This window comes from Takifugu flavidus, chromosome 14 (assembly GCF_003711565.1).
Source record: "Takifugu flavidus isolate HTHZ2018 chromosome 14, ASM371156v2, whole genome shotgun sequence".
Taxonomy (NCBI): Eukaryota; Metazoa; Chordata; class Actinopteri; order Tetraodontiformes; family Tetraodontidae; genus Takifugu; species Takifugu flavidus.
The window spans coordinates 14,757,684-14,777,857 of record NC_079533.1 but is presented as its reverse complement, the minus strand read 5'-3'; the positions used below and the strand labels follow the sequence as shown (position 1 = coordinate 14,777,857).

Genomic DNA, 20,174 nt, shown 5'->3' with positions numbered 1-20,174 from the left:
TTGAGCATCTCTGGCTCAGAGTGATAAATGATCGTTCAGACCAATCAATTCTATTTAGATAAGCTCCCCTTCGGAGAGGACAGAGAGGGGAAGATGGATGTTTTCTGTCTTGGATGGATGGATGGATGGATGGATGGATGGGTGGATGGATGGATGCTATTCTGATCATTGTTTGTCCAGACTTGATAAGGTCAGGTCTGGCTGCTCGCGTGACTTCTGCGTGTGTGATGGAGGTAATGTTCAGTACTACTACGTTACTTCTTTGCTCAATACTTTGACTTTAGCGCCCCCCGGTGTCCAAGTAGCAACATCACATGAAAAAATAATAGACGTCTCCCTGACCTGATTTTTATTTAGTCAATCTCTGTCATTTGCCAGGTTTTGTATTTTGATTAGATCTTTAGGCACCGAGTCCCTGAAAATAAGTACATATTCATGTGCAAATGGTCTTTTGTCATAAAACAGATACACAACACAGAAAAGAATCAGCACAACTACAAAATAACAAGTGCAATTGTGAAAAAGGGAACATAGAGAGGTATAGATCACCCAAAAGAGGGGGGTCAGAGGTCACAAGCAGCACATTTGAGACTGACAAGTTAAATATACACAACTCTACTCAATATTATTTTGTTTAATACCCTGAGCACTTTCACACCAACAGCATTGCCAAACAACCACGACCACATCCATAAAAAAACCCAAAACAATCCAGCTCAATCAGCAGCTATAAAGACAAGGAAAACCCTCCCTCGAACCCGTGTTCAACTTTATCAATATGCTTAATTATAAGTATTATACATACTTTGATCAGAAATGAGGACTTTTGGTTTCTCTGCACCAAAATGTGAGCTCCTATAGATTAAAAACAATTACTTCAGCTTTTCTCAACTGCTTTTGGTGAAAGTAAAAACTATTTAACAGATAACTGTCTCTGAATTGGGGAAATAACAGATTTCTGTCAACCAACAGCTGAACAGAACCAGAAATAATTTAAGGCCCTATTCTCTTCATCTGCAGCTGAATTTGTTTCTTCTGGTGATGCAAACACGCTACATGTTCTCCTCAAAAAACACAATGTGTTGCCGGCCTGGTGCGACCACCGTATCTTCACTGACCGTCTCACAAACAGCGTGACCATCTTTGTTTGCTGCTCCTCTACATAGAAGCAGTGCCTGGCTCTCCTCCATCTCCTGCTCCTGTCCTCCAGAGGCAGGCGGGCCGAGACCTTGCTGGGGCGCCATACCCTCGGCCAGCTCCTCGTCATACAGGCAGTTCATGATAAGCGGGGGCAGGGGGACGCTCCGCGCCAGCTCCTCGATGTGACGGGCGAACTCCATCGTCTTGAACTGCGTCACCTTGGCGAACTCCAGCGTTTTGGTGGATGTGAGAATGGGAATTCGCTTGGCAACCTCAAAGGCCTTCTGCAGCTTCTCCGGGCCCTCAGTGCAGAAGAACTCATTGATGGCTCTCTCTGTCTTCTTCAGATGAGAGCTGACCATGCAAAGTCTGGCCGTGTTGAGGATCATTGTGATAGTGAACGCTACCAGACAGATGACAACAAAGTACAAGCCCAGGCCGCTGTCGGTGTGGGCCACGCGGAGTGTTACAGTATAGTTTCTGGTCTCGCCGGCGCTGCCGGGGGCAACGCAGGTGTAACGTCCACGGTCCTCAAAGGAGACCACTGTGATATTCAGGTCACCGTTTTTCTGAATCTGCCACTTCTCACCTGAACCAACACAGAACACAAACAGCTTCTCACTATCGTCCCCATGTTTTCTTCAGGCAATGTGTCTTCCTCACCTTTCAGAAGTCCTTGAGAGTTGTACCACTTAACACCATCATGGCCTCCTGTTAAGTTACACCTGATCAACATGCTGGATCCCTCTTTGACCGTCATGTACTTGCTGTTTCCCTGCGGATCGGACTTCACCTCCACCCCTGAGATGTTCTCAAGTCCATCAGCTGTCCAGACGCCGAGCAGCAGGACTGTCAGAAGGAGGTAGTGTTTCTGAGATGGGGAAACTGTTGCTGACTTAGACATGGTCAATCTGCAAAACAAGCCTCCAGTGAGTACGGTGTACGGTAATACTATTATTTCTTACGCAAAACAAGCATATTAAAAACAGATTCACCAAATCTCACCTGTTTCACGGGTAACACACTCAACAAGTGTTATACGTATCAGTCACAGCTTGAATTACTGGATCTTGGCGCAAAACTTCGTCACTTCTTGTTCAACGCAGATTACATACTTAAGCTTTAAACAAAAAACACACCTTACTCATTTCCGGATTGAGGTATGAGTGGGCGTGGTTAAAGTGAAAGACGTTACAGGTACTTTACATTGCATTTCCCCCAAATCTTCATCTAAATTTGTATATTTTAATCTTTAGTGGTTATCGATTTAATTGTGTTGCTTCGATTTAGTCGTAATATTGAATCAAAATTAAAATCTACGTAATCGTTTTTCAGAAAACCTGTTTTCATTTACCAGATGGGGTGTACTCTTATTTTGATGGCCCCGGAAAACAGAATGAATTGCCTAGTCAAGCTAGTGAATGTTCTTTCAAAATACAGAATGACATCTTTACATTGGGCCATCCGGGAAGGGGCTTCTAGATTAATCATAATTCCATGTATTGTTTTGTTTGTGTCGCTTTACTCTAAGGATTAATTAAACTATCAATCAATTTATTATTTAACACAATAGCGCTAACTTACTTTATTATGAAAATACTGACCGGAACTCCTCGGTCTCATACTCGCTGTCAGTCGCACAAACACTGAAAACAGAGAGTGACGTGGCTGGTCCTGGAGGTCTGTAAAAGAAAAGAAAATCATTTTTACGTTAAACCTGCACGTTTTTACTTTATTTAAACTGATAAACATCGTTAAATGATAAAAACAGATATTCGCTCCTTTCGTTTTGCGACTAAAAACAATATTAGCAGCCTCGCTGACACTGCTAGCATATGACATTTAAGAGCACCTATGTTTTTGTTTTAAGCCAATATTTAATTATGTACATTTGATCATCGTAATTAAAAATGCTGTTGGAAATTGAAGCAGACTATTAAAACTAACCCCTGGAGCCTTATTATGCGCTTGGTGCCACAACTACTTAGTAAGTAATACAGGTCAACCTACATATTTACACTGACGCTTTATTTACTTCTGAGACTGACTGAAAAAGAAAATGCAAACATTAGTAACAAGCACTGTAAGTTTAGTGTTTTGAACAAAAGAGGCCCAATAATATTTAAATGTGTTGTTGCCAGCTCTTATTTGTATATTGTAACTTTGTAGGTATGTACTAGGAAGTTAAGATGTCAGACAGTGGACCCATATCAGCAGAAGATCCGGTGTCAGAGGGTCACGATGCGTCCTCTGCCGAAACATCAGACGGGTCCTCACCGATCACGCCTGAATCTACCACTGATGTGGCCCCGACGAGGAGAGCCAAAAGGAGACCTGAGCCCAAAGCAGCAGGAGAACCACAGGAGGCTCCTAAAGTGGAGGAGCAGCCAGCACAGGTCGATATTAAATACTGGCATGATACTACAAAACAAATGTCTCTTTCGTGTCTCTTTCGTGTCCTCATTCGTCTTCTTCTTTCAGACATCCACTGTGTCTCAGGGAGGCTGGGGCTACTGGGGCAGCTGGGGAAAATCAATCTTATCCACAGCAACAGCTACTGTGGCCACCGTGGGTGAGTGAAACCTTCCTCTATTTACATTTATTTGCTCACAGCGCTGTTTGAACAACTGGTCCTGGTTTGAATTCGCCCCCCTCGCCTGTCCTCTCAGGCCAAGGCCTGACTCAGGTCATAGAGAAGGCAGAGACGACGCTGGGGATCCCCAGCCCCACAGAACTCTCCGCACAGGTTGAGCAAGAGCAGAAAGAGCAAGGTGAGTGGGGGGAAATGCGTATCCCCTCGCACTGAATCTCTCCTCACCTTGTAAAATTCACTTGCAGTTTTTTTTCTGCAGGTGAAACAAGCAGCGATGCAGATGCGGCGGCAGCGGATGGATCCGCAGCCGTGGGCGGTGCAATGGGAATGCTGACCTCACTCACCAGCGTCGTCCAGAGCACAGTCAGTAACAGAGTTCTGTTTTCTTTGTGTTCCGTAGCAGATGGAACGCCACGTTTTCATACAATTCTCTTGCACAAACTGTTTGAATTTAGGTTGAAAGGTCAGCAACTCTGGCAGCACTTGGTCAGACTTCTCAGTTGGTTTTGATTCGTTTTTGAAACACACAGCAGCTGCTGGATGATCACACGGGGAAGAAACAGAAATGTAAAAAATGAAAAGCATATACTCATACTGCAGATATCCTGAGAACTGCATTTTCACTTTTCTTTTAAAACATGGAAACTTTGTAATTCACTCAGTATAACTTTCAACTTAAAACTACAGCTTGCTGTGTCTAAAAGCAATGTTTTGTTTTTTTAATCTCAGGGCAAAACTGTTATAACGGGCAGTCTGGACGCCCTGGAATTTATCGGGAAGAAGACGATGGATGTGATCGCAGAGGGTGATCCTGGATTCAAGAAAACCAAAGGACTGATGATCAGGAACTCCACGCTGTCTCAGGTACACAGAGCAGGGTTATAAAGTTGGAGATTCATCCCGATCAATGGGAATAAAATCACTGGCATAAAAATGTGCACTTTGAATATTATGTTTACGTAGCAGACATATTTACAACATAACCTTTATTATTTTGGTATTATAAACCAAATTGCTCTGATCATTTTGCTCGTGTTGGCTGTGATTCCTTTGGTCAGCTTGTCTCCATCTGTCTGGCAGGTGCTCAGGGAGGCGAAGCAGCGTGAAGAGCAGCAGACAGCAGAGAAGGAGAGCGAGTCTGACAAGAAGGTGGTAGCTCACTACGGGATGCTGTTCGATGAATTCCAGGGCCTGTCGCACCTCGAGGCGCTGGAGATTCTGTCCCGAGAGAGCGAGTCGAAGGTACAGCTTCATATTTAATGATCAATTTGTAATGAATCCATCAACGTTAATGTCACGCTAATGTTAGCACGACAAACATGAACTACCATCCCAGCAACGCCTTTATTCATTCACCGTTAACCTTCCTGCACTGAAGAGACACAGATAAAATTGATCAAATATACGATATGATCGATCAGCAGATACTCTCTTCTTAATCTGAATAGAAATGTGGCATTTGACACGATGAAATGCGTGTTTTCCGTTAGGTGAAGTCGGTGCTCACGACGCTGTCGGGAGATGAGCAGCTGCAGCTCAGGGGAGAGCTGCAGCTCATCAAGGACTCTTTCTCCCTGGTAGAGTTTGATGATGAGGAAGTTGACGAGAAGAAAGGTGCGCGTGGCGTAAACCTGGATGGAAATGAAAGAATACTCCATCGCCGCTGAGGCGAGGCGACAGTGATTCAGTTTTCCTCTGATTCCAGATGGAGATGGTTCTGAATTTGAGAGGGAGCTCACGGAGGCTCTAGAAGGTCTGAGCGTCACCTCCACAGCTGAGAAACTCAACAAGGTAGCAGGACATACTCGCTGTAAACATCAGTGCATTTATTTTAAAGCTGATGTTTCACTGCCATGACATTTGCAACAGGCTTGTAAGAGCACCTGCAGCCAGATCACCGATATGACCCAACCAGAGGGGGAGGATGGTGACGAGACGACGGAAAGAGCCTCAGTCGAGGTACTGACCCAGATAATCCGGATCGGTTGGGCAATGAGACAATAAAGATCTGTCTGTAACAAGTGTTCAATGATAAGAGAAAACACTGCTGGGTTCTTTTGGCAGATTGTTAACTTAGCTGTTGTTTTATTTCAAGGGTTTCACAACACTTGTTGCGTTAAATATTGAATTTCCAGGAGGTTCACGCAGCTGCCATCAGGAGTCTGGCAGAGCTGACGGCTCGATCCATTGAGCTGTTCCACAAACTGGCCGAGAGGATCCTCTTCTCCAGCTGCAGCGCAGAGGCCAAAGTTCTGTCACAGTAAGGCTCTGACAAGTTCTGTGCTTTGGTTTTACACAACATTCAATCAATTAATTACTTAAACCAGATTTTAAGGAGAGATTTTAAGAGTAACTTCACTTTAAATCAAACTCATTGCATATTTTCTCTAACTCCACCCTAATCCTACTGCCTGAACTCTACTAATATGAACCAGTACTTTGTTTTGCACAGAGTTTGGTCAGTTGTCGGGATAAATCTGCTTTTGTGGCTTCTGTCTTTAGGTTAACTGTTATCCTGTGTAAAGAAATTTCCCTGCTGTCCAAGAAATTCACTTCCTGTTTAACAACAGCGGGGGTAAGTCTGACCTGAAGTGCTGAAGCAACCCAGGAAACATCACATGAGGATATACGCACATCAGCAGCATCTGTTATCAGCTGTCAGTTATCACACTGTCACTGAAACACCTTTAACACCCCCCCGCACACACACACACACACACACACAGCTGAAGTCATAACTTTATGCATCATTGAGTTTTGTTCTGCTGAGAGACCTGAGATCCTTATTTTTTTAACAGGCCAATGAAAAGGGAGAAGTCCTCAACCCGCTGATAACAGGAGTCTTTTTAGAGGTTTGTGTTTCAGATTTGCAGCACCGCCAACACTGCAGCCTTTCTTCTTATCTTGAACTCACAGGCAGTGTTTCGTGATCACACAGCATTTACAGTATATCAGCAGTTATGTCTCTTGGTGTGTCAGTGTCCTCTCTCTTCGCAGGCATCCAACAGTGCTTCCTACATCCAGGATGCTTTCCAGCTACTGATGCCCATCCTGGAGATCTCCCACATCCAGCAGAGAGCAGAGAGCTCAGAACAGTGAGGAGCTGGCGTCACGCCCGACCTTCACTACAACTGTCTCAGCTCAGGATGAAACGTTTGTGCAGGTTCAACATCTGTGACCCTCAGTTTATCCCAACATGAACAGTTTCTTCTCTCAATCCAAATTCTGCCTCAAAAAACACTTTCAAAGGACATTTAGGATGTAATTTAGTCATTGGATACTTTTCTCTTCATAGAAAGGCAAGTATGATTATGAAGTATTAAGTTTTTATCTGTATTCAACCTGGTATTAAGGAAATGTTGTCGTGGAATGTAGCATATTCCTGTTGCTCCAGCAATATTATTTCCATATTGTATTAAGACTATTAAATTGATTTTTACATGTAATAATATTGTTGCGACAGCGTTTTAAAAACAACACTATATCTACCTGTGGTTCTTATTTAAGGTTTTTCAAGCTTGATGGTCTGTAAAACAGTTAAAAAATTCAGATTAATAGTTTGTTGTTTGACTGGCTTTTGTTGAAGGTTGTTTGGATCGATAAGTACAGATAAGGTTGTTATTCATCTCTCTGAAATGTGTCAGAAATCTTTGTGTTGACAAAAGTTTTAACCCAAATAAAGGCTCACAGCTGACCTGATGAAGTGATAATGTCTTCAACACATGCCAGCGTTTATAAAACATGCTGTATATTAATTTTGCTATCAAAATAAATTCTATTTGTGTGCAATTTTTTTGTAGTGTTCGTCTTGTTTTTAAACGTCAATGAACCACCAAGGCGGAAGGTGGCGCTGTCGTTCTGAAGTTGTGACGACAGTGCACGCGAAGAAGTAGGAGAACACGAAGAAGACTGCCCGAGGCGCTTTCCGCTTACCTTGGCAGGTTGCGTCGATGAAATATTGAGGTAAATCTATGTTTTTATGATGTCCATAGCAATATGCTGCTGCACATGCAGTGCGTCCGCTACGATATATTGACAACTAAAACGACAGAGTCGTTTGTTACACGGTTAGCCTCGGATTGTTCTTCGCCATAATGCGAGATGCTAAACATTAGCCGCTCATGCTAAACACACTGCTGATGCTTTAGCTCGTCGCCGCAACAACGATGACAATTTAGGGACTTTTTCAACCGCTTTGTACTCGAGTTTTTTAATTACTAGGACAACTTTTCACACCTATTTTTTATTTTTTTTAAAAAGAACTCCACGTGTCCTTTCAGCCCTTAATCTGTTTATATTTTACCAGTCCAGTGTAATTAACATCCTCGAAGCTAACGTCTTTAGTTAGACGTTTCAATAGCAAGGGACGGCTTATTAAAATAAAAATGAAGTGAACCTACATAAATAACTTGTATTAACCTATCTACAATCCTTAAAAACACTACCCTACAATATTGTTTTTGTAATAATAAAATAATAATGATGATAACAAGATGCTTTCTACCCTGTTCTTATTGTATTGACAGCACTGGTAGTCTTTTTTTTAAATCTTTAGTCATGTTTTACAATTGTAGTTCATTTTAATCTGTGTGTATATGTTTGGTGTAGGTGCAGATTTAAAGGACACACAAACATTGAGTCCTCTGTTTTCCATCATCTTTCAGGATCATTTTGTCCATTGCTCTGCCTCCCTCATCGAAGGCTGCAGGATCTTTTTTTTTTTATACCTGCTCGCTTCCTGACCTGCCATCATGCCAGCCGCGCTTACAGATTCCAGTCAGATAATCTGTGAAGTCTGGGCGAGCAATGTGGAGGAGGAAATGAGAAAAATCCGTCAGATTATTCAAAGTTACAATTACATCGCCATGGTGAGTAGTGTGCTGTTTCGTCTGGTATAATGGGGGGCGAAATGGTCGCACCGCTGTTGTCATCTGCATTGTTTAATGACAATCACGGATTATTGTGCCTGTATGGAACACAGGAGCTGGTTCTTGTTCCGCCTGTAAGATAGCAGAACAGTTATGGAATGTGAAATCCCATTGTAGCAACCGCCGTTATAGAGGTTTTCCGCACAAGTTCACAAGTCTTCCATAAAAAAATCCTGTGATTTCTCTTGTTCCGTGACACACTGGTCATGCTGTTTGTGTTCACCAGGACACAGAGTTTCCTGGAGTGGTGGTCCGGCCCATCGGCGAGTTCCGCAGCACTGTGGACTACCAGTACCAGCTGCTCAGGTGCAACGTCGACCTCCTGAAGATCATCCAGCTCGGCCTCACCTTCATGAACGAAGATGGAGACTATCCTCCCGGCACCACAACGTGGCAGTTTAATTTTAAGTTTAACCTCACGTGAGTGGGTTTTTTTACTTTTAATCCAGAACATTTTCTCCAAGAACAGAACAACACAGGAATGTTTTGTTTCATCCATACAGAGAAGATATGTACTCGCAGGATTCCATAGATCTACTACAGAACTCCGGCCTGCAGTTTAAAAAACACGAAGAAGAAGGAATCGACACACTTTACTTTGCTGAACTCCTCATGACGTCCGGTCTGGTGCTGTGTGAAAATGTCAAGTGGCTCTCCTTCCACAGGTCGGGTCACGGCGGTGTCTTAATTCTCTTTATGAGTTCATCACGTCTGCAATTAAATTAAATTAAATCTGACATTCTGTTGGATGCAGTGGCTACGACTTTGGCTACCTGGTAAAGCTCCTGACGGACGCACGGCTCCCTGAGGAGGAACACGAGTTCTTCCAGATCCTCAACTTGTTCTTTCCTGCCATCTACGACGTCAAGTATTTAATGAAGAGCTGCAAGAACCTGAAGGTGAGGTGATGACGGTGTTTCTGGTTCAGCTGCTGGTGGCTGTAATGCTGTAAAACAAGAACGTCCGCACCCACTCTGGTCGACTCATTGTAAAGTGGACCTTGGTAATGTTCAAACAAGTGTGAAAGTAAGTTTTCGTTTGTGCAGGGAGGCTTGCAGGAGGTCGCGGACCAGCTGGAGTTGAAGCGGATCGGGCGGCAGCATCAGGCCGGATCAGACTCGCTGCTCACCGGCATGGCTTTCTTCAGAATGAAAGAGGTAGCAGCCACACTAAGACGGTCAACAAGCCGATGATGGTGTAACAGCACTTTCATATAATTCCTGGACTTTGTCACCACCAAGGGGAAAAAAAGTCAAAATTGGGCTGAAAATGTTTAAAACTCTTATTTTCCTTCAGCTTTTCTTTGAAGACAACATCGATGATGCAAAGTACTGTGGGAGATTGTACGGCCTGGGCTCGGGCTCCAGCCAGCCCCAGAACGGCCTGTCCAGCTCGGGAGCGGAGGAGACGAACAACAAGCACTGACCCGAGTACTGGAGCCTTCAAGTGGAGCACGCACTTGTTTTAAACACCCAGAAAAGAAAAAAAACCCAACCAGCAGATTTTCCCTCTGATTTCCAACAAACCCATTTAATTTTCCCGCAGAGTGACTGTAAAGACGAACTCACGGTGGATCCTTCACTGACACTCGTTTCTTTTAGTCGCTTTTATTCAGCGTACGGTCATTTTCAGAACACTTTGGGTTCCTCTTTTATTTGCAGCGTCACACTGAAGCACTGGGACCATCAGAATTCACTCAGAAACCAGTCCGGTTCTTCACGTCGTCAGCAGGGATGTGGGGTTTTTTAAGTTGCTGTTGGAGGGGCCTGTAAATGAAATTGTATAATTTTGTTGAAAATAAAAATGTTTTAGCTCTCTTCCCCACTTTGAGAAAGCTTTTAACAGTGAGTATCAGAGCGTGACCTCGCCGGGCGCCGCGGCCTCGCCGGGTTAACGACTGTCTTCATGTTCATTCACCCACCGAACCAAACTGTCCACCGTCAGTTTTACAGATGTTGTGGTTGTTTTTACATTTGACATTGTTCTGAACAGTTGTATATTAAATTGTTTTGTATTTTCACTGTACATGTCATCCATTTCATTATTTTATTTACAACCAGCCTTTGGGTTTTCTGAATCTGGGCACAAACCAGGCACTTAATCTTGTGTGTAAGTAAATTTTATTTAACAAAAAAAGGGGGGTGAGGTGGGGGGAAAAGTGCAGTCTTGGGATGATTTATGTGAGGAACCGCTGAGACGCTTTCAGGACAGAAGGACTGGTCACATGTCCTCCCAGCAGATCTTTGGCCCGTTGCTGGAGGGACTCTGAGACGAGCGACGACGTCCTGCTGAGGTGCAGGAGAACCAGGCAGCATTCCGCAACATCTGGCCGAGGATACAGCTGAGAGGGAGAAACCAGTCAGGTTGTCAAAAAAAAGTGTTCATCTACTAAGTTAATGCACCAAAACCTTAAAACGGACACTTGAATTGTTTAAATTCGGTTTCCAAGCAGCCAACAGCGCCCTCTGCTGCTCAGACTCGGTTTCAGAATCGGCTGCTGTTGATACTCAGCAGGTGAACAAACATCGTCAAGCGATAAAGACTGACCCAGCAGTGACCTCTGCCTCAGCCTCTGTACCAGCAAAGCATTTCAGCCCCAGCAGTTTGATTTGGGTCCTGAAAGCGGGTCAGACCAGTGACAGAAATCTGTGACGCACCTTCACTGTTTCGGGTGCATTTTCCAGCCGTTTTTGGTGTTTGGACATCTTGGAAGACAAAGACAGCAGCGTCTCCTCCTGGTCAGGCCTGTAAATGGAGACAAGTCAGTTGTAGAGGAGAAACGGTAACCGCGTTCTCCTCTTCTCCGCATTAGCAGACCTCTGACTGTCGGACTCTCCCCCCGCCGGGTCCGGCTGGTCTCCCTGTGCTCTGCTGTGCTGCAGCACCATGGTGGACAGTTTCCCCTGGACCTCCGTCGCTGACCTCTGCGCAGCCTGATAGTCGGCGTGTTGCTCAGATAAAAGCACATCAAAGTCCAGTCCATCAAGTCCCGAGGTCCCGCGGGGCTCTGCTGCATTCCCATTAACCAGTTTGTCCTGACTGGAGCCGTCTGCGGAGTTTCTCCACCACAGCTGATACATCTGGTGGTAGGAGACAAGCGCCAGCAGACTTCTGGCTGCAGCTTCAGCTTCTGGTTCCATCTGATCGGGTGCACCAACATCACCTGATGAAAGAAAGTAATCGGTTCAGAGAGCCTGGGTTTAATCCCAGTTCCTGATATTTTGAAGGTCCAGGCGCACCGTCAGGGAAGAGCAGCCTGCAGATCTCTGCAGAGACGCTGAAATGGTCGGCGTCTCTGAACCAGGACACCGCCTTCCACAGCTCCGTCATCAGCTGCCCGCCGTCGTCCACCAGCCAGCTCAGCACAGCCCGGGTCAGATGGAGGGATGAATAGAGCTGGACCTGAGGACCAAAATGAGACAGTCAAGTGCCGGGTTTGTTGAGGGGGGAGGTGCCCCGTGGACCCCGCACCTGTCTGAGAGGGACGCTGGTGGTAGGCGCCGGACACTCTGCAGATTTCAGGTCCTGCAGAAGTTTCCTGACGCTGTGGTGACCCGTCGACCTCTGCGAAACACCAAAGTGCCGCTCCCACACGTCCCTCAGGCGCTCCTGGAGGCTGAGGCGCCGCTCGTCCAGCGAAGCCCAGGGGTGACAGGACACCGGTGGCTGTGAGACACTCTGGACATCTGCCATCGTAGCGGCCAGCAGCTCAGCGGTGCAGAGGTGGAGCCTGTGGACCTGCGACAGTCAGAGCGTGAAAAATAAACATGAATAAAATGGAGGCGCTCTCGTCCCCAACCCGTCCACATCTTAAGACCACCACTGTTCCAGAGGCAGTTAGGTTCTGACCAGCAGGTTCTCCTGTGAGCTCAGGACCTCCTGGGCTCCCACCCAGTCCAGAGAGGCAGCCAGATCTTTAGCGCACCGCAGCGCCAGCGACTGGGCCAAATCCAGCTCCCCAGAGATCTTGGCCAGCGTGGACGCCGCCCTCAGCGATGGGACGTCGTTCTTCCTGGCGATGACCTTCACAGCATCGAAACTGGCCCCTGCGGCCAGGTGACTGCGGGCCGAGGAACAAACGATCCGAATTTTAAATAAAGCCACGGGGGCGGCCCATCTCGCAGCAGAGAACCTTCCAGCCCTCACCATTTAGCTGCTGCGGAGAAATGCCCGGCCTTCTCCAGAACCCCGGCCCAGTTAGTGTAGAGCTCCCCCAGGAGGGGCTCGCTCGCTGGAAGCCTGGCTTTGACCAGAGCTATGGCCTCCCTGGGGAAGAACCCGCAGACAGACGGATGGAAACGCTGTTCTACTGACATGGATTACGGAATGTTAGGATGAAGAGGAACCTGTAGAGCTTGTGGGAGCGCAGCAGCTCCGCGGCCTCGTACAGCTTGTTGATGGACAGCAGGTGGGACGCTGCCTTCAGGTACTGCTCCTGCAAACACAGCTGCTTGACGAACGCCTCCACCGTCCGCCTCCACGTCTCGAAGCCGGCTGGAGGAAGAGGACAGGCGCGTTTGACTGCTGCCGCATCGGAAGAGGTGGAAAAAAGTCTCCTGAGCACCCACCCATAGGAGCGAGGGACAGCAGGTGGTCGTTCAGCTCCCCCCTCTCGGAGGCCTGCTGCAGCGCCCCCTCCAGGTCTCCGGTCCACAGCCGCAAGTACGTGACAGAGTCGTAGTGACCTGCCTCAAGGTGAGCCTCTTCTGAAGCAGGAAAAACAAGAGGGGGAGAGCTGAAACGGGCTTTTCAATTCATCTTTTCACTTTAATTAATTTCATAAAACTATAAATGGATTTCTGAACAAGGGAATAATAATTAAGATAAACGGAGAAAGTTGCTCTCTGGAGGACGTGGGCAACTTTATTAGCTGTTCAACAGGTGTGACACGTACCTTCAGCCTCAAACATGCTGTGCAGAGCTTTTCTGTCTGAGAAGAGCCCTAAATGGATGTGCTCGCCCTGGCCCGGGACGCAGCCTGCAGGGGGCGCTACAAACAGACAGGCAGCGCAGAGTCCAGTCAATCAGCCAGCTTTCATTTCCACATCATTTTAGACTATTTGTTCTTGCTTTTGTGAATCCTGCTCCTTGAAACTCACTATTTTGAACAACACACAACTTGCTTTGTGGGTACTAACCCAGTTGTGTCACTGTGCCAAACATCAAGAGTTCAATTCCTGCCCAAAACTTGGCAAATATAAAAACACCAATATGAAACTTCGCACTTGTGGATTTTTGTTTGGCATTTTGAATGTGTTATTTTGATGTTTTATATTTTTCAGCAGGTTGTTTGCATTCTTTTGGCACGAACTGACCTCCGTATAAACCTGTTGGCATTTTTCCCCACCAGAGGGTTTGTGTGTCTACAGACGCTGGCGTCACCTTTGTCGTGTGTGATGGAGGCCAGGACGATGCAGTCCTGCAGCATGTCCTCTTTGGGCCGGTGGTCCATGGAGGTGCTGACAGGTAAGAGGGAGCGAGGCTTCTTCTTCTTCAGCAAGTCTGCAGCTGCACCTGAACACACAAACAGTAGAGCGGGACTAAAGCAAAGCTCCTACTGAATGGAGGTAAAAAGCGGGTGCTGTACCGTGTTTGTCTCTGCTCTTCACCACAGCCGACACTTTGGTTTGTGACTCAACAGGAACTGGAATCCAAAATCCACCAGTGAGTTTTACAGCTCGAACCGTCCGACTTTATCAGTCGTTTGCTGCCGTTACCTGATGGTACGGAGCCGTTTCCTGAGCTGACCTCCTCCGGCTCGTCCTCACCCGGCACCTCCTCGGGGCCCACCTGACCCTCAGTCACCGGCTCTCCGTTCATCTCGAGCTGGACGGGTCCTACATCCCCCGACGGCTTCTTCTTCTGTCGGTTGACCTTTGTCTTCTCCTTCAACTTTGCACTTTTCTTACCTGAAAGCAACGAGTGCATCATGTTTTTTGTGTGTGTTTCTGTGCTCTGTGCCTCTCCTCTCCTCTCCCTCTCCTCTCCTCCTCCTCTCCTCTCCCTCTCTCTCCTCTCCTCTCCCTCTCCTCCCCTCTCCCTCCTCTCCTCTCCTCTCCTCTCCTCTCCTCTCCTCTCCTCCCCTCTCCTCTCCTCCTCTCCTCTCCTCTCCTCTCCTCCTCTCCTCTCCCTTCCCTCTCCTCTCCCTCCCCTCTCCTCTCCTCCCCTCTCCTCTCCTCTCCTCTCCTCTCCCTCTCCTCTCCTCTCCCTCTCCCTCTCCTCTCCTCTCCTCTCCTCTCCTCTCTCTCCTCTCCTCTCCTCTCCTCTCCTCTCCTCTCCTCTCCCTTCCCTCTCCTCTCCTCTCCTCTCCTCTCCTCTCCTCTCCTCTCCTCTCCTCTCCTCTTCCTCTCCTCTCCTCTCCTCTCCTCTCCTCTCCCTCTCCTCTCCCTCTCCTCTCCCTCTCCTCTCCCTCTCCTCTCCCTCTCCTGGTCCTGCTCAAGGTTTCTTCCTGTTAAAGGGGAGTTTTTCCTTGCCACTGTTGCTTGTCTGGGGTCAGGCCCTGGGATTCTGGAAAGCGCCTTGAAACAATTTTGATTGTATAAGATGCTATATAAATAAAGATTGATTGATTGATTGATTGAGTGACAGTCATGAGGTGGTAAAAGAAGCAGCCAGAGCCACGTTGGCTGAGCTTCACCTTTAGGTGGCTTTGTGAACTCCTGTTTGGAAACCCTCCACTCCTGCACGGTGAAGTCCTTCCCTCCGGTCCAGATGACATCTGGGTCAACGGGTGACCAGTCCACACTCAGCAGGTAGCCGGTGTGACCCTGGTAGTTGGAGACGGGAGCCTCTTGCAGGACGTCCCAAACCTGAACAACCACAAGTTTTACAAATGCAGCAAAAGATGGCTCCGAACCCGAGGCAGGAGCGTGCCTGATGCCGGCCCGGCACCGACCTGAGCCGTGCCGTCATACGAGACGGTGACCAGCCTGGCGTCGTGGTGCGGGCTCCACGCCATGCCCGTAATTTTAGAGGTGTGTCCACACAACCGGCGATGCGGCTCCGTCAGCACCAGTGGACCTTCAGGAGGATCCTCTGCACGACAACACGAGACCGGCGTCAAAAACCAAAATGGCCACTTAGAAATGGTTCAAACTGGGCCCCAGAGATGAACCTGAAGACCAAGGGATCGATCGCAGTCCACGGAAGGTGTGAGCCTGGCTGAGGCGTCCCTCAGGTGTGAATACGTGCTGCTTCTGAGGCGCCTCTCTCACCTATGATGGAGCGCAGGTCGTGCACATAGACGATGGCGTTGCTGGAGCCTGAGGCCAGCAGGCCGTGAAGCTGTGGAGGCGAGCTGTGCTCGGGGTGCCACCGCAGCGTGTTGATGATCTTGTGGTGCTGCTGGATACTGCACAGCAGCTTCAGATCGGGGGCCAGATACACGTCGATACACCTGCGACACCCGAGGACCAGTTATGATGTCGTATTTAAGCAACACATGATCACATAGGCCTGATTCTTTACTCACCCGTCCTCGTTGCCAATGGCGACCGCTTTCCCATCAGGCTTCCAGCTGAGGTCTGTGTGAGGGGACAGCTTGTGCTGTTGGGGAAGCAGAGCTCACCTTCATAAACTTTCCAATTTGCCTTCATTAACCTTTGGAAAGGAACTTCAATGAACTGCGTGTCCCTGGAGACTGCCGACGTTTCACCTTGATGTCGTTGGTGTCTCGGATCAGCTTATCGATGTCGGACGCCTCTGAGCTCAGCTTAGACGGGTCATGCTGCAGGATGACGCCTTCGCCGGCGCAGCTGTACAGACTGCAGGCCGGCTTCTCTTCTGCTGCACCTGAACGCCACACACACCTGATCAATACTGCCATTAGGCAATACTCAGGTCAAAGCTAGTGATTGAGCCAGCCATGCAGCTTCCAGGCTTTAGTTCCAGGATGCAGAGATGAAGAGATTTAACGCTCAACAGAAGCAGAAAGAACAAAAACGACTAATTGTGTCATCGCAGGCAGAGCTCGCGCTCCTAATGTAGCGAAATGTGAACATTTTCCACAAGACAGAGGAAGCAGCTGCCTGTAATTCCCTCCGCACGCCTCTTCCAAATCATCTCGCTGATTTCGATCATGAACCGAGCTGCTCTGGTGTCACGGCTGTGGGTGCACAAATTAATTGTTTGTTTCGGAACCATCAGCAGATTTGCTGGCGACAATTATGTTTACCGCTCCCAAGCCAAGTAACTGAATCAAATGTCATCTTCTGACAGCTGGTTAAATTAGCTTCCCACGTCTTGATTTCCCCACGAGCCGCTGGAGTGTGTGTGTGTGTGTGTGTGTGTGTGTTTGTATGTATGTGTGTGAGTGTGTGTGAGTGGGGGGGGGGTTACTTCAAGGTTTCTCAGCTCATTCAATTACAGAGTCCATTAAAAAAAGACATGTTTTGGGATTTTTAGCTGATTTGCTTTTTGTTTGGTTGCTTTTTCTTCAGTCAGAAAGTTCACAGAAGTTACTAGAAGTTCAGGTGTTATACTGACCGAATGACAGCGGGGGGACCGGGGGGCCCCAGGCCAACGTGTACACGGTTTTTCTGTGATAGGAGCTGGATATCTGAGGAGGCCTGTAAGCAGAACAAAGGGCCCATTTCTACTTCTGGAATATTCCCGAGGATGAAATATTTGCTCGATAGCAAAACTACTTAAAAAAACCAACAGGAACCATTTAGATTAGATCACCTAATCAGTTTAACAGCTCCACTTCTGCCTGTAGTGAAAAGCTCTAATTTAAAGAACTACTGTTTGGTGGTTTGTCAATCTTACAGTTGTGACTCAAACATACTCAAAAAGCACCAAAATAAACTCAAACCCATGTTACAATGTACTTTAAAACCAAGAAACTATTAAAATAGTTTTAGAAAGAACTTACTTGTTTGAGAAAACATCGTAGATACCCACTTTCCCGTCATCTGTTCCAAAAGATAACCATCCTTCTTTTCTTGGGTGCCAAGAAAGCTGAAAACAATGAAAGAGAGCCAAAGACTAAATTTCTGGTCTTTAATTATAGCAAAGGTCTCACTAAAATGAGATCCTGGCATAGGAAAAGATCTACTGTAATAATAATCACGAGAATTCTTACGGCTGTGACTTTAGATTTGATCCCCTGCCAGAAGGAGCGGGTGTCATACTGGTTCTGAGTGGTCAACGTGTTCCAAACGCGGATCATGTTGTCTCCGACGCCCAGCGCCAGACACCCCGTGCCCACAGGGGAGAAGGTCAGGGTGTAGACGAACCCACCCAGGGTGGGAAGACTCCAGCAGCACTCCAGAGTGGACAGGTCCCAGCATTTAATCTGAGAAATAAAAGGTTTTTGGTTGATTGCGATCGTTGTGATAACCCCCGCAAAAACACACACACACACACAGATTTTTGAAGCCCACCTCTCTGTCCATGGAGGTGCTGATGAGCAGCTCTCTGCCGTCCTGGTCATGAATTGAGCTCATATTGAACACAATCCTGTTGTGGTTCTGACCCTCTGAGGACGTCCCGAACAGGGTCCACCTCTGCTTTCCCGCTTTGCTCAGGTCCCAGAGCACCAGCTCACCACTGAGGAGGGACAGAGACACCACTCCTGAGCTCCCCCATCTTCACACCTCCTTCACCCATCCGCCCCAATGAGACGCGTGTACCTGAAACAGCTGGACACCAACTGAGTCGGTCGTCCCTTCGGCCAGTGGACATGAAGCCAGAGTCTCTCTTTGAAGCTGGGGTCGCAGCCGGAGCCTCGTTTCTTCAGATGCGGCAGCTTTAGCGTCATCAAACCTGCAGAAGGATGGAAAGAAAGAAAGGATTTCAGCTCATCATGTCCTGAGAGGGAAATGTATCCCTTTCAGAAGGAGTCACGATGGTCAAGTCAAACCTTTTCCTCTTGCTGTGCTCCAGACCCTCACTGTCTGGTCTTTGCTTCCAGACGCCAGATAGCAGCCCTTCCCACCTCCTACAGATGATCCCAGGGACACTTTAAGATGATGAAACATTGCATTAGTTTCTATTATAAACACTAATTCCATTAATACAAAGACCTGCTACCTTCACTGTCCTCTGGTCTGCTGCAGAGGGCGTCTTCACCAGCCACCGGTGACCAGGCTAAAGAGTGGATCTCATCGTCGTGCCCACGCAGACGGTGCATCACCTCGCCTTTCTTACTCACATCAATCAAAACGATCATCCCGTCTTTGTACCTGAGTCAGAGTGGCATTGACAAATCGCAGGAATTTATTCACATCAGAAAACCCCACCATGTGACTCTGGTTTGTTAAGATGGGTAGATCTGGACCTGATGCTATATGAGCAAAAATCTTTTGTTGTAGAAAGAAAACTGCATCCACGCGCTCTTTCTTACCCAACAGCCACTGTGCTCCAGGTGTGAGGGGAGCAGGACAGGCAGAAGATGGATCGAGGCTCGGGGAAGCAGCTGGCTGTGTCTCCTGTGTGGTACCAGTGGCACACCACTACACCCTTCTCGTCGCCCGACACCACCAGATTGCAATCAACTGGAGACCAGTGGACCGCTGTGACGGCAGTCTGCACGCAAGCAAAAGTGCATCAGAAACCTGTGGAGAGAGAACCTCTCCACTTCCTGTCAAAGCCAGGTTGTTTATCTTTCCATTCAAACTGCAGCATATGGAAAAGTGAAAGAAAGTTTTAGTGATGTGATGGAAAGTGGAGTGATGCGAACCTGATGAGCAGCATATTCTCTGATAAGAGACCTGGCGGCAGCGTCCCAGAAGCGGAGGCTGCCATCACTGGAGGAGCTGACGCAGATGTGACTCTGGCCTGCATGATGACTGAATGAGAAGCCCGACACCAGGTCTCGGTGGCCCACCAGCTCACCTGAGGTTGACAGACGTAACAAAATGTTGTCCTGGGTTATATTTCAGACTTACTAAATGTGCTTAAACGGATGATCTTTACAAAAGCACCCGCTTTGATCAATAAATACCAGGTTCTTAATGTAAGGGGTTCCTGAGTGGGAGACAGTCACAGTCTCACTTTATCGATAGTTTTGTCATCATTGGATTAGAAGTGTTGGGCAAGGCTATGATGAACTGAAGGAGTGAAAAGCTGTGCAAATCTAATTGTGTGATTGTTCCATGTCAATTAGCTTTTTGTCTAGGATACAAGAACCAAAATTCTTATTTCGATTCTCTGATCATAAAAATTTTAAAGAAGCCCAAGTAACGGTGAGGAAACCCCAGTAACGACCACCGTTGAGGGTTTACTCACCTACAACCCTGCAGGAAGATGCAGACACGTCAATCAAATAAATGATGTTTTTGGCTCCAAATCCCAGCAAACCATCGCTGTTAAGGTCACTGCAACGCGAGCAGTACCAGTTTGGCGACGCAGGAAGGGATCTTTCGTGCATGGCAATCCAAAGTTTCTTAATATTGTAACGAAGGTAAAAGTAATAAGACTAAACTCACATGTTACTGTCACTGTCGTAGTGTAACAGAAACAGCCGTACGGCCAGCGCGGTGTCGTAAATCAAACCGGAATCCAACCAACGA

General features: G+C 47.3%; 4 protein-coding genes across 6 annotated transcripts; 2 read left to right on the top strand and 2 right to left on the bottom strand.

Annotated features, from left to right (window-relative positions):
• Nucleotides 1-334: 334 nt before the first annotated feature.
• Nucleotides 335-2,307, bottom strand: LOC130537338 (microfibrillar-associated protein 3-like). 2 transcript variants are annotated; one of them, XM_057054061.1, is made up of 3 exons: nt 2,146-2,307; nt 1,804-2,051; nt 335-1,729 (listed from the first exon to the last, which is right to left on the bottom strand). In XM_057054061.1, the coding sequence occupies exons 2-3, from the start codon at nt 2,042-2,044 to the stop codon at nt 1,053-1,055; spliced, it is 918 nt and encodes a 305-aa protein (XP_056910041.1). In that variant the 5' UTR covers nt 2,045-2,051; nt 2,146-2,307; the 3' UTR covers nt 335-1,052. The 2 variants fall into 2 exon arrangements, with proteins under 2 accessions (XP_056910041.1, XP_056910043.1); XM_057054063.1 differs by having other exon boundaries at nt 1,804-2,035; nt 2,136-2,299.
• Nucleotides 2,308-2,739: 432 nt separating this feature from the next.
• On the top strand, nt 2,740-7,522 carry fam114a2 (family with sequence similarity 114 member A2). Of its 2 annotated transcripts, none has more exons than XM_057054060.1 (14): nt 2,740-2,820; nt 3,310-3,536; nt 3,622-3,712; nt 3,810-3,911; nt 3,993-4,096; nt 4,463-4,597; nt 4,814-4,975; nt 5,224-5,347; nt 5,439-5,524; nt 5,603-5,692; nt 5,869-5,993; nt 6,236-6,308; nt 6,532-6,585; nt 6,731-7,522. In XM_057054060.1, the coding sequence occupies exons 2-14, from the start codon at nt 3,330-3,332 to the stop codon at nt 6,830-6,832; spliced, it is 1,455 nt and encodes a 484-aa protein (XP_056910040.1). In that variant the 5' UTR covers nt 2,740-2,820; nt 3,310-3,329; the 3' UTR covers nt 6,833-7,522. The 2 variants fall into 2 exon arrangements, with proteins under 2 accessions (XP_056910040.1, XP_056910039.1); XM_057054059.1 differs by having other exon boundaries at nt 2,772-3,127.
• A 34-nt stretch (nt 7,523-7,556) lies between these two features.
• cnot8 (CCR4-NOT transcription complex, subunit 8) lies at nt 7,557-10,686 on the top strand. Its single transcript, XM_057054064.1, has 7 exons — nt 7,557-7,696; nt 8,398-8,601; nt 8,888-9,081; nt 9,165-9,326; nt 9,416-9,560; nt 9,708-9,818; nt 9,958-10,686. The coding sequence occupies exons 2-7, from the start codon at nt 8,485-8,487 to the stop codon at nt 10,084-10,086; spliced, it is 858 nt and encodes a 285-aa protein (XP_056910044.1). The 5' UTR covers nt 7,557-7,696; nt 8,398-8,484; the 3' UTR covers nt 10,087-10,686.
• Nucleotides 10,687-10,762: 76 nt separating this feature from the next.
• On the bottom strand, nt 10,763-20,133 carry gemin5 (gem (nuclear organelle) associated protein 5). Its single transcript, XM_057054058.1, has 28 exons — nt 19,891-20,133; nt 19,343-19,497; nt 19,007-19,188; nt 18,694-18,845; nt 18,524-18,622; nt 18,294-18,426; nt 18,045-18,210; nt 17,744-17,956; nt 17,534-17,619; nt 17,146-17,228; nt 16,316-16,452; nt 16,133-16,206; nt 15,876-16,057; nt 15,557-15,696; nt 15,299-15,470; nt 14,379-14,570; nt 14,249-14,305; nt 14,044-14,175; nt 13,556-13,651; nt 13,230-13,367; nt 13,008-13,155; nt 12,808-12,927; nt 12,511-12,721; nt 12,133-12,399; nt 11,901-12,063; nt 11,479-11,824; nt 11,319-11,406; nt 10,763-11,002 (listed from the first exon to the last, which is right to left on the bottom strand). Exons 1-28 carry the CDS (start codon nt 20,030-20,032, stop codon nt 10,838-10,840), a joined length of 4,239 nt encoding a protein of 1,412 aa, XP_056910038.1. The 5' UTR covers nt 20,033-20,133; the 3' UTR covers nt 10,763-10,837.
• Between the last annotated feature and the right edge of the window lie 41 nt (nt 20,134-20,174).

Coding starts and splice junctions, on each gene's coding strand:
- LOC130537338 (XM_057054061.1), bottom strand. CDS start 2,044: ATGTCTAAGTCAGCAACAGTTTCCCCATCTCAGAAACACTACCTCCTT. Junction 1,730..1,803: donor CTCTCAAGGACTTCTGAAAG/GTGAGGAAGACA, acceptor GTGTTGGTTCAG/GTGAGAAGTGGCAGATTCAG.
- fam114a2 (XM_057054060.1), top strand. CDS start 3,330: ATGTCAGACAGTGGACCCATATCAGCAGAAGATCCGGTGTCAGAGGGT. Junction 3,537..3,621: donor TGGAGGAGCAGCCAGCACAG/GTCGATATTAAA, acceptor TTCTTCTTTCAG/ACATCCACTGTGTCTCAGGG. Junction 6,586..6,730: donor TAACAGGAGTCTTTTTAGAG/GTTTGTGTTTCA, acceptor CTCTCTTCGCAG/GCATCCAACAGTGCTTCCTA.
- cnot8 (XM_057054064.1), top strand. CDS start 8,485: ATGCCAGCCGCGCTTACAGATTCCAGTCAGATAATCTGTGAAGTCTGG. Junction 8,602..8,887: donor GTTACAATTACATCGCCATG/GTGAGTAGTGTG, acceptor TGTGTTCACCAG/GACACAGAGTTTCCTGGAGT. Junction 9,082..9,164: donor AATTTTAAGTTTAACCTCAC/GTGAGTGGGTTT, acceptor TCATCCATACAG/AGAAGATATGTACTCGCAGG.
- gemin5 (XM_057054058.1), bottom strand. CDS start 20,032: ATGCACGAAAGATCCCTTCCTGCGTCGCCAAACTGGTACTGCTCGCGT. Junction 18,623..18,693: donor CAGACCAGAGGACAGTGAAG/GTAGCAGGTCTT, acceptor ATCATCTTAAAG/TGTCCCTGGGATCATCTGTA. Junction 13,368..13,555: donor CAGCATGTTTGAGGCTGAAG/GTACGTGTCACA, acceptor TTCCTGCTTCAG/AAGAGGCTCACCTTGAGGCA.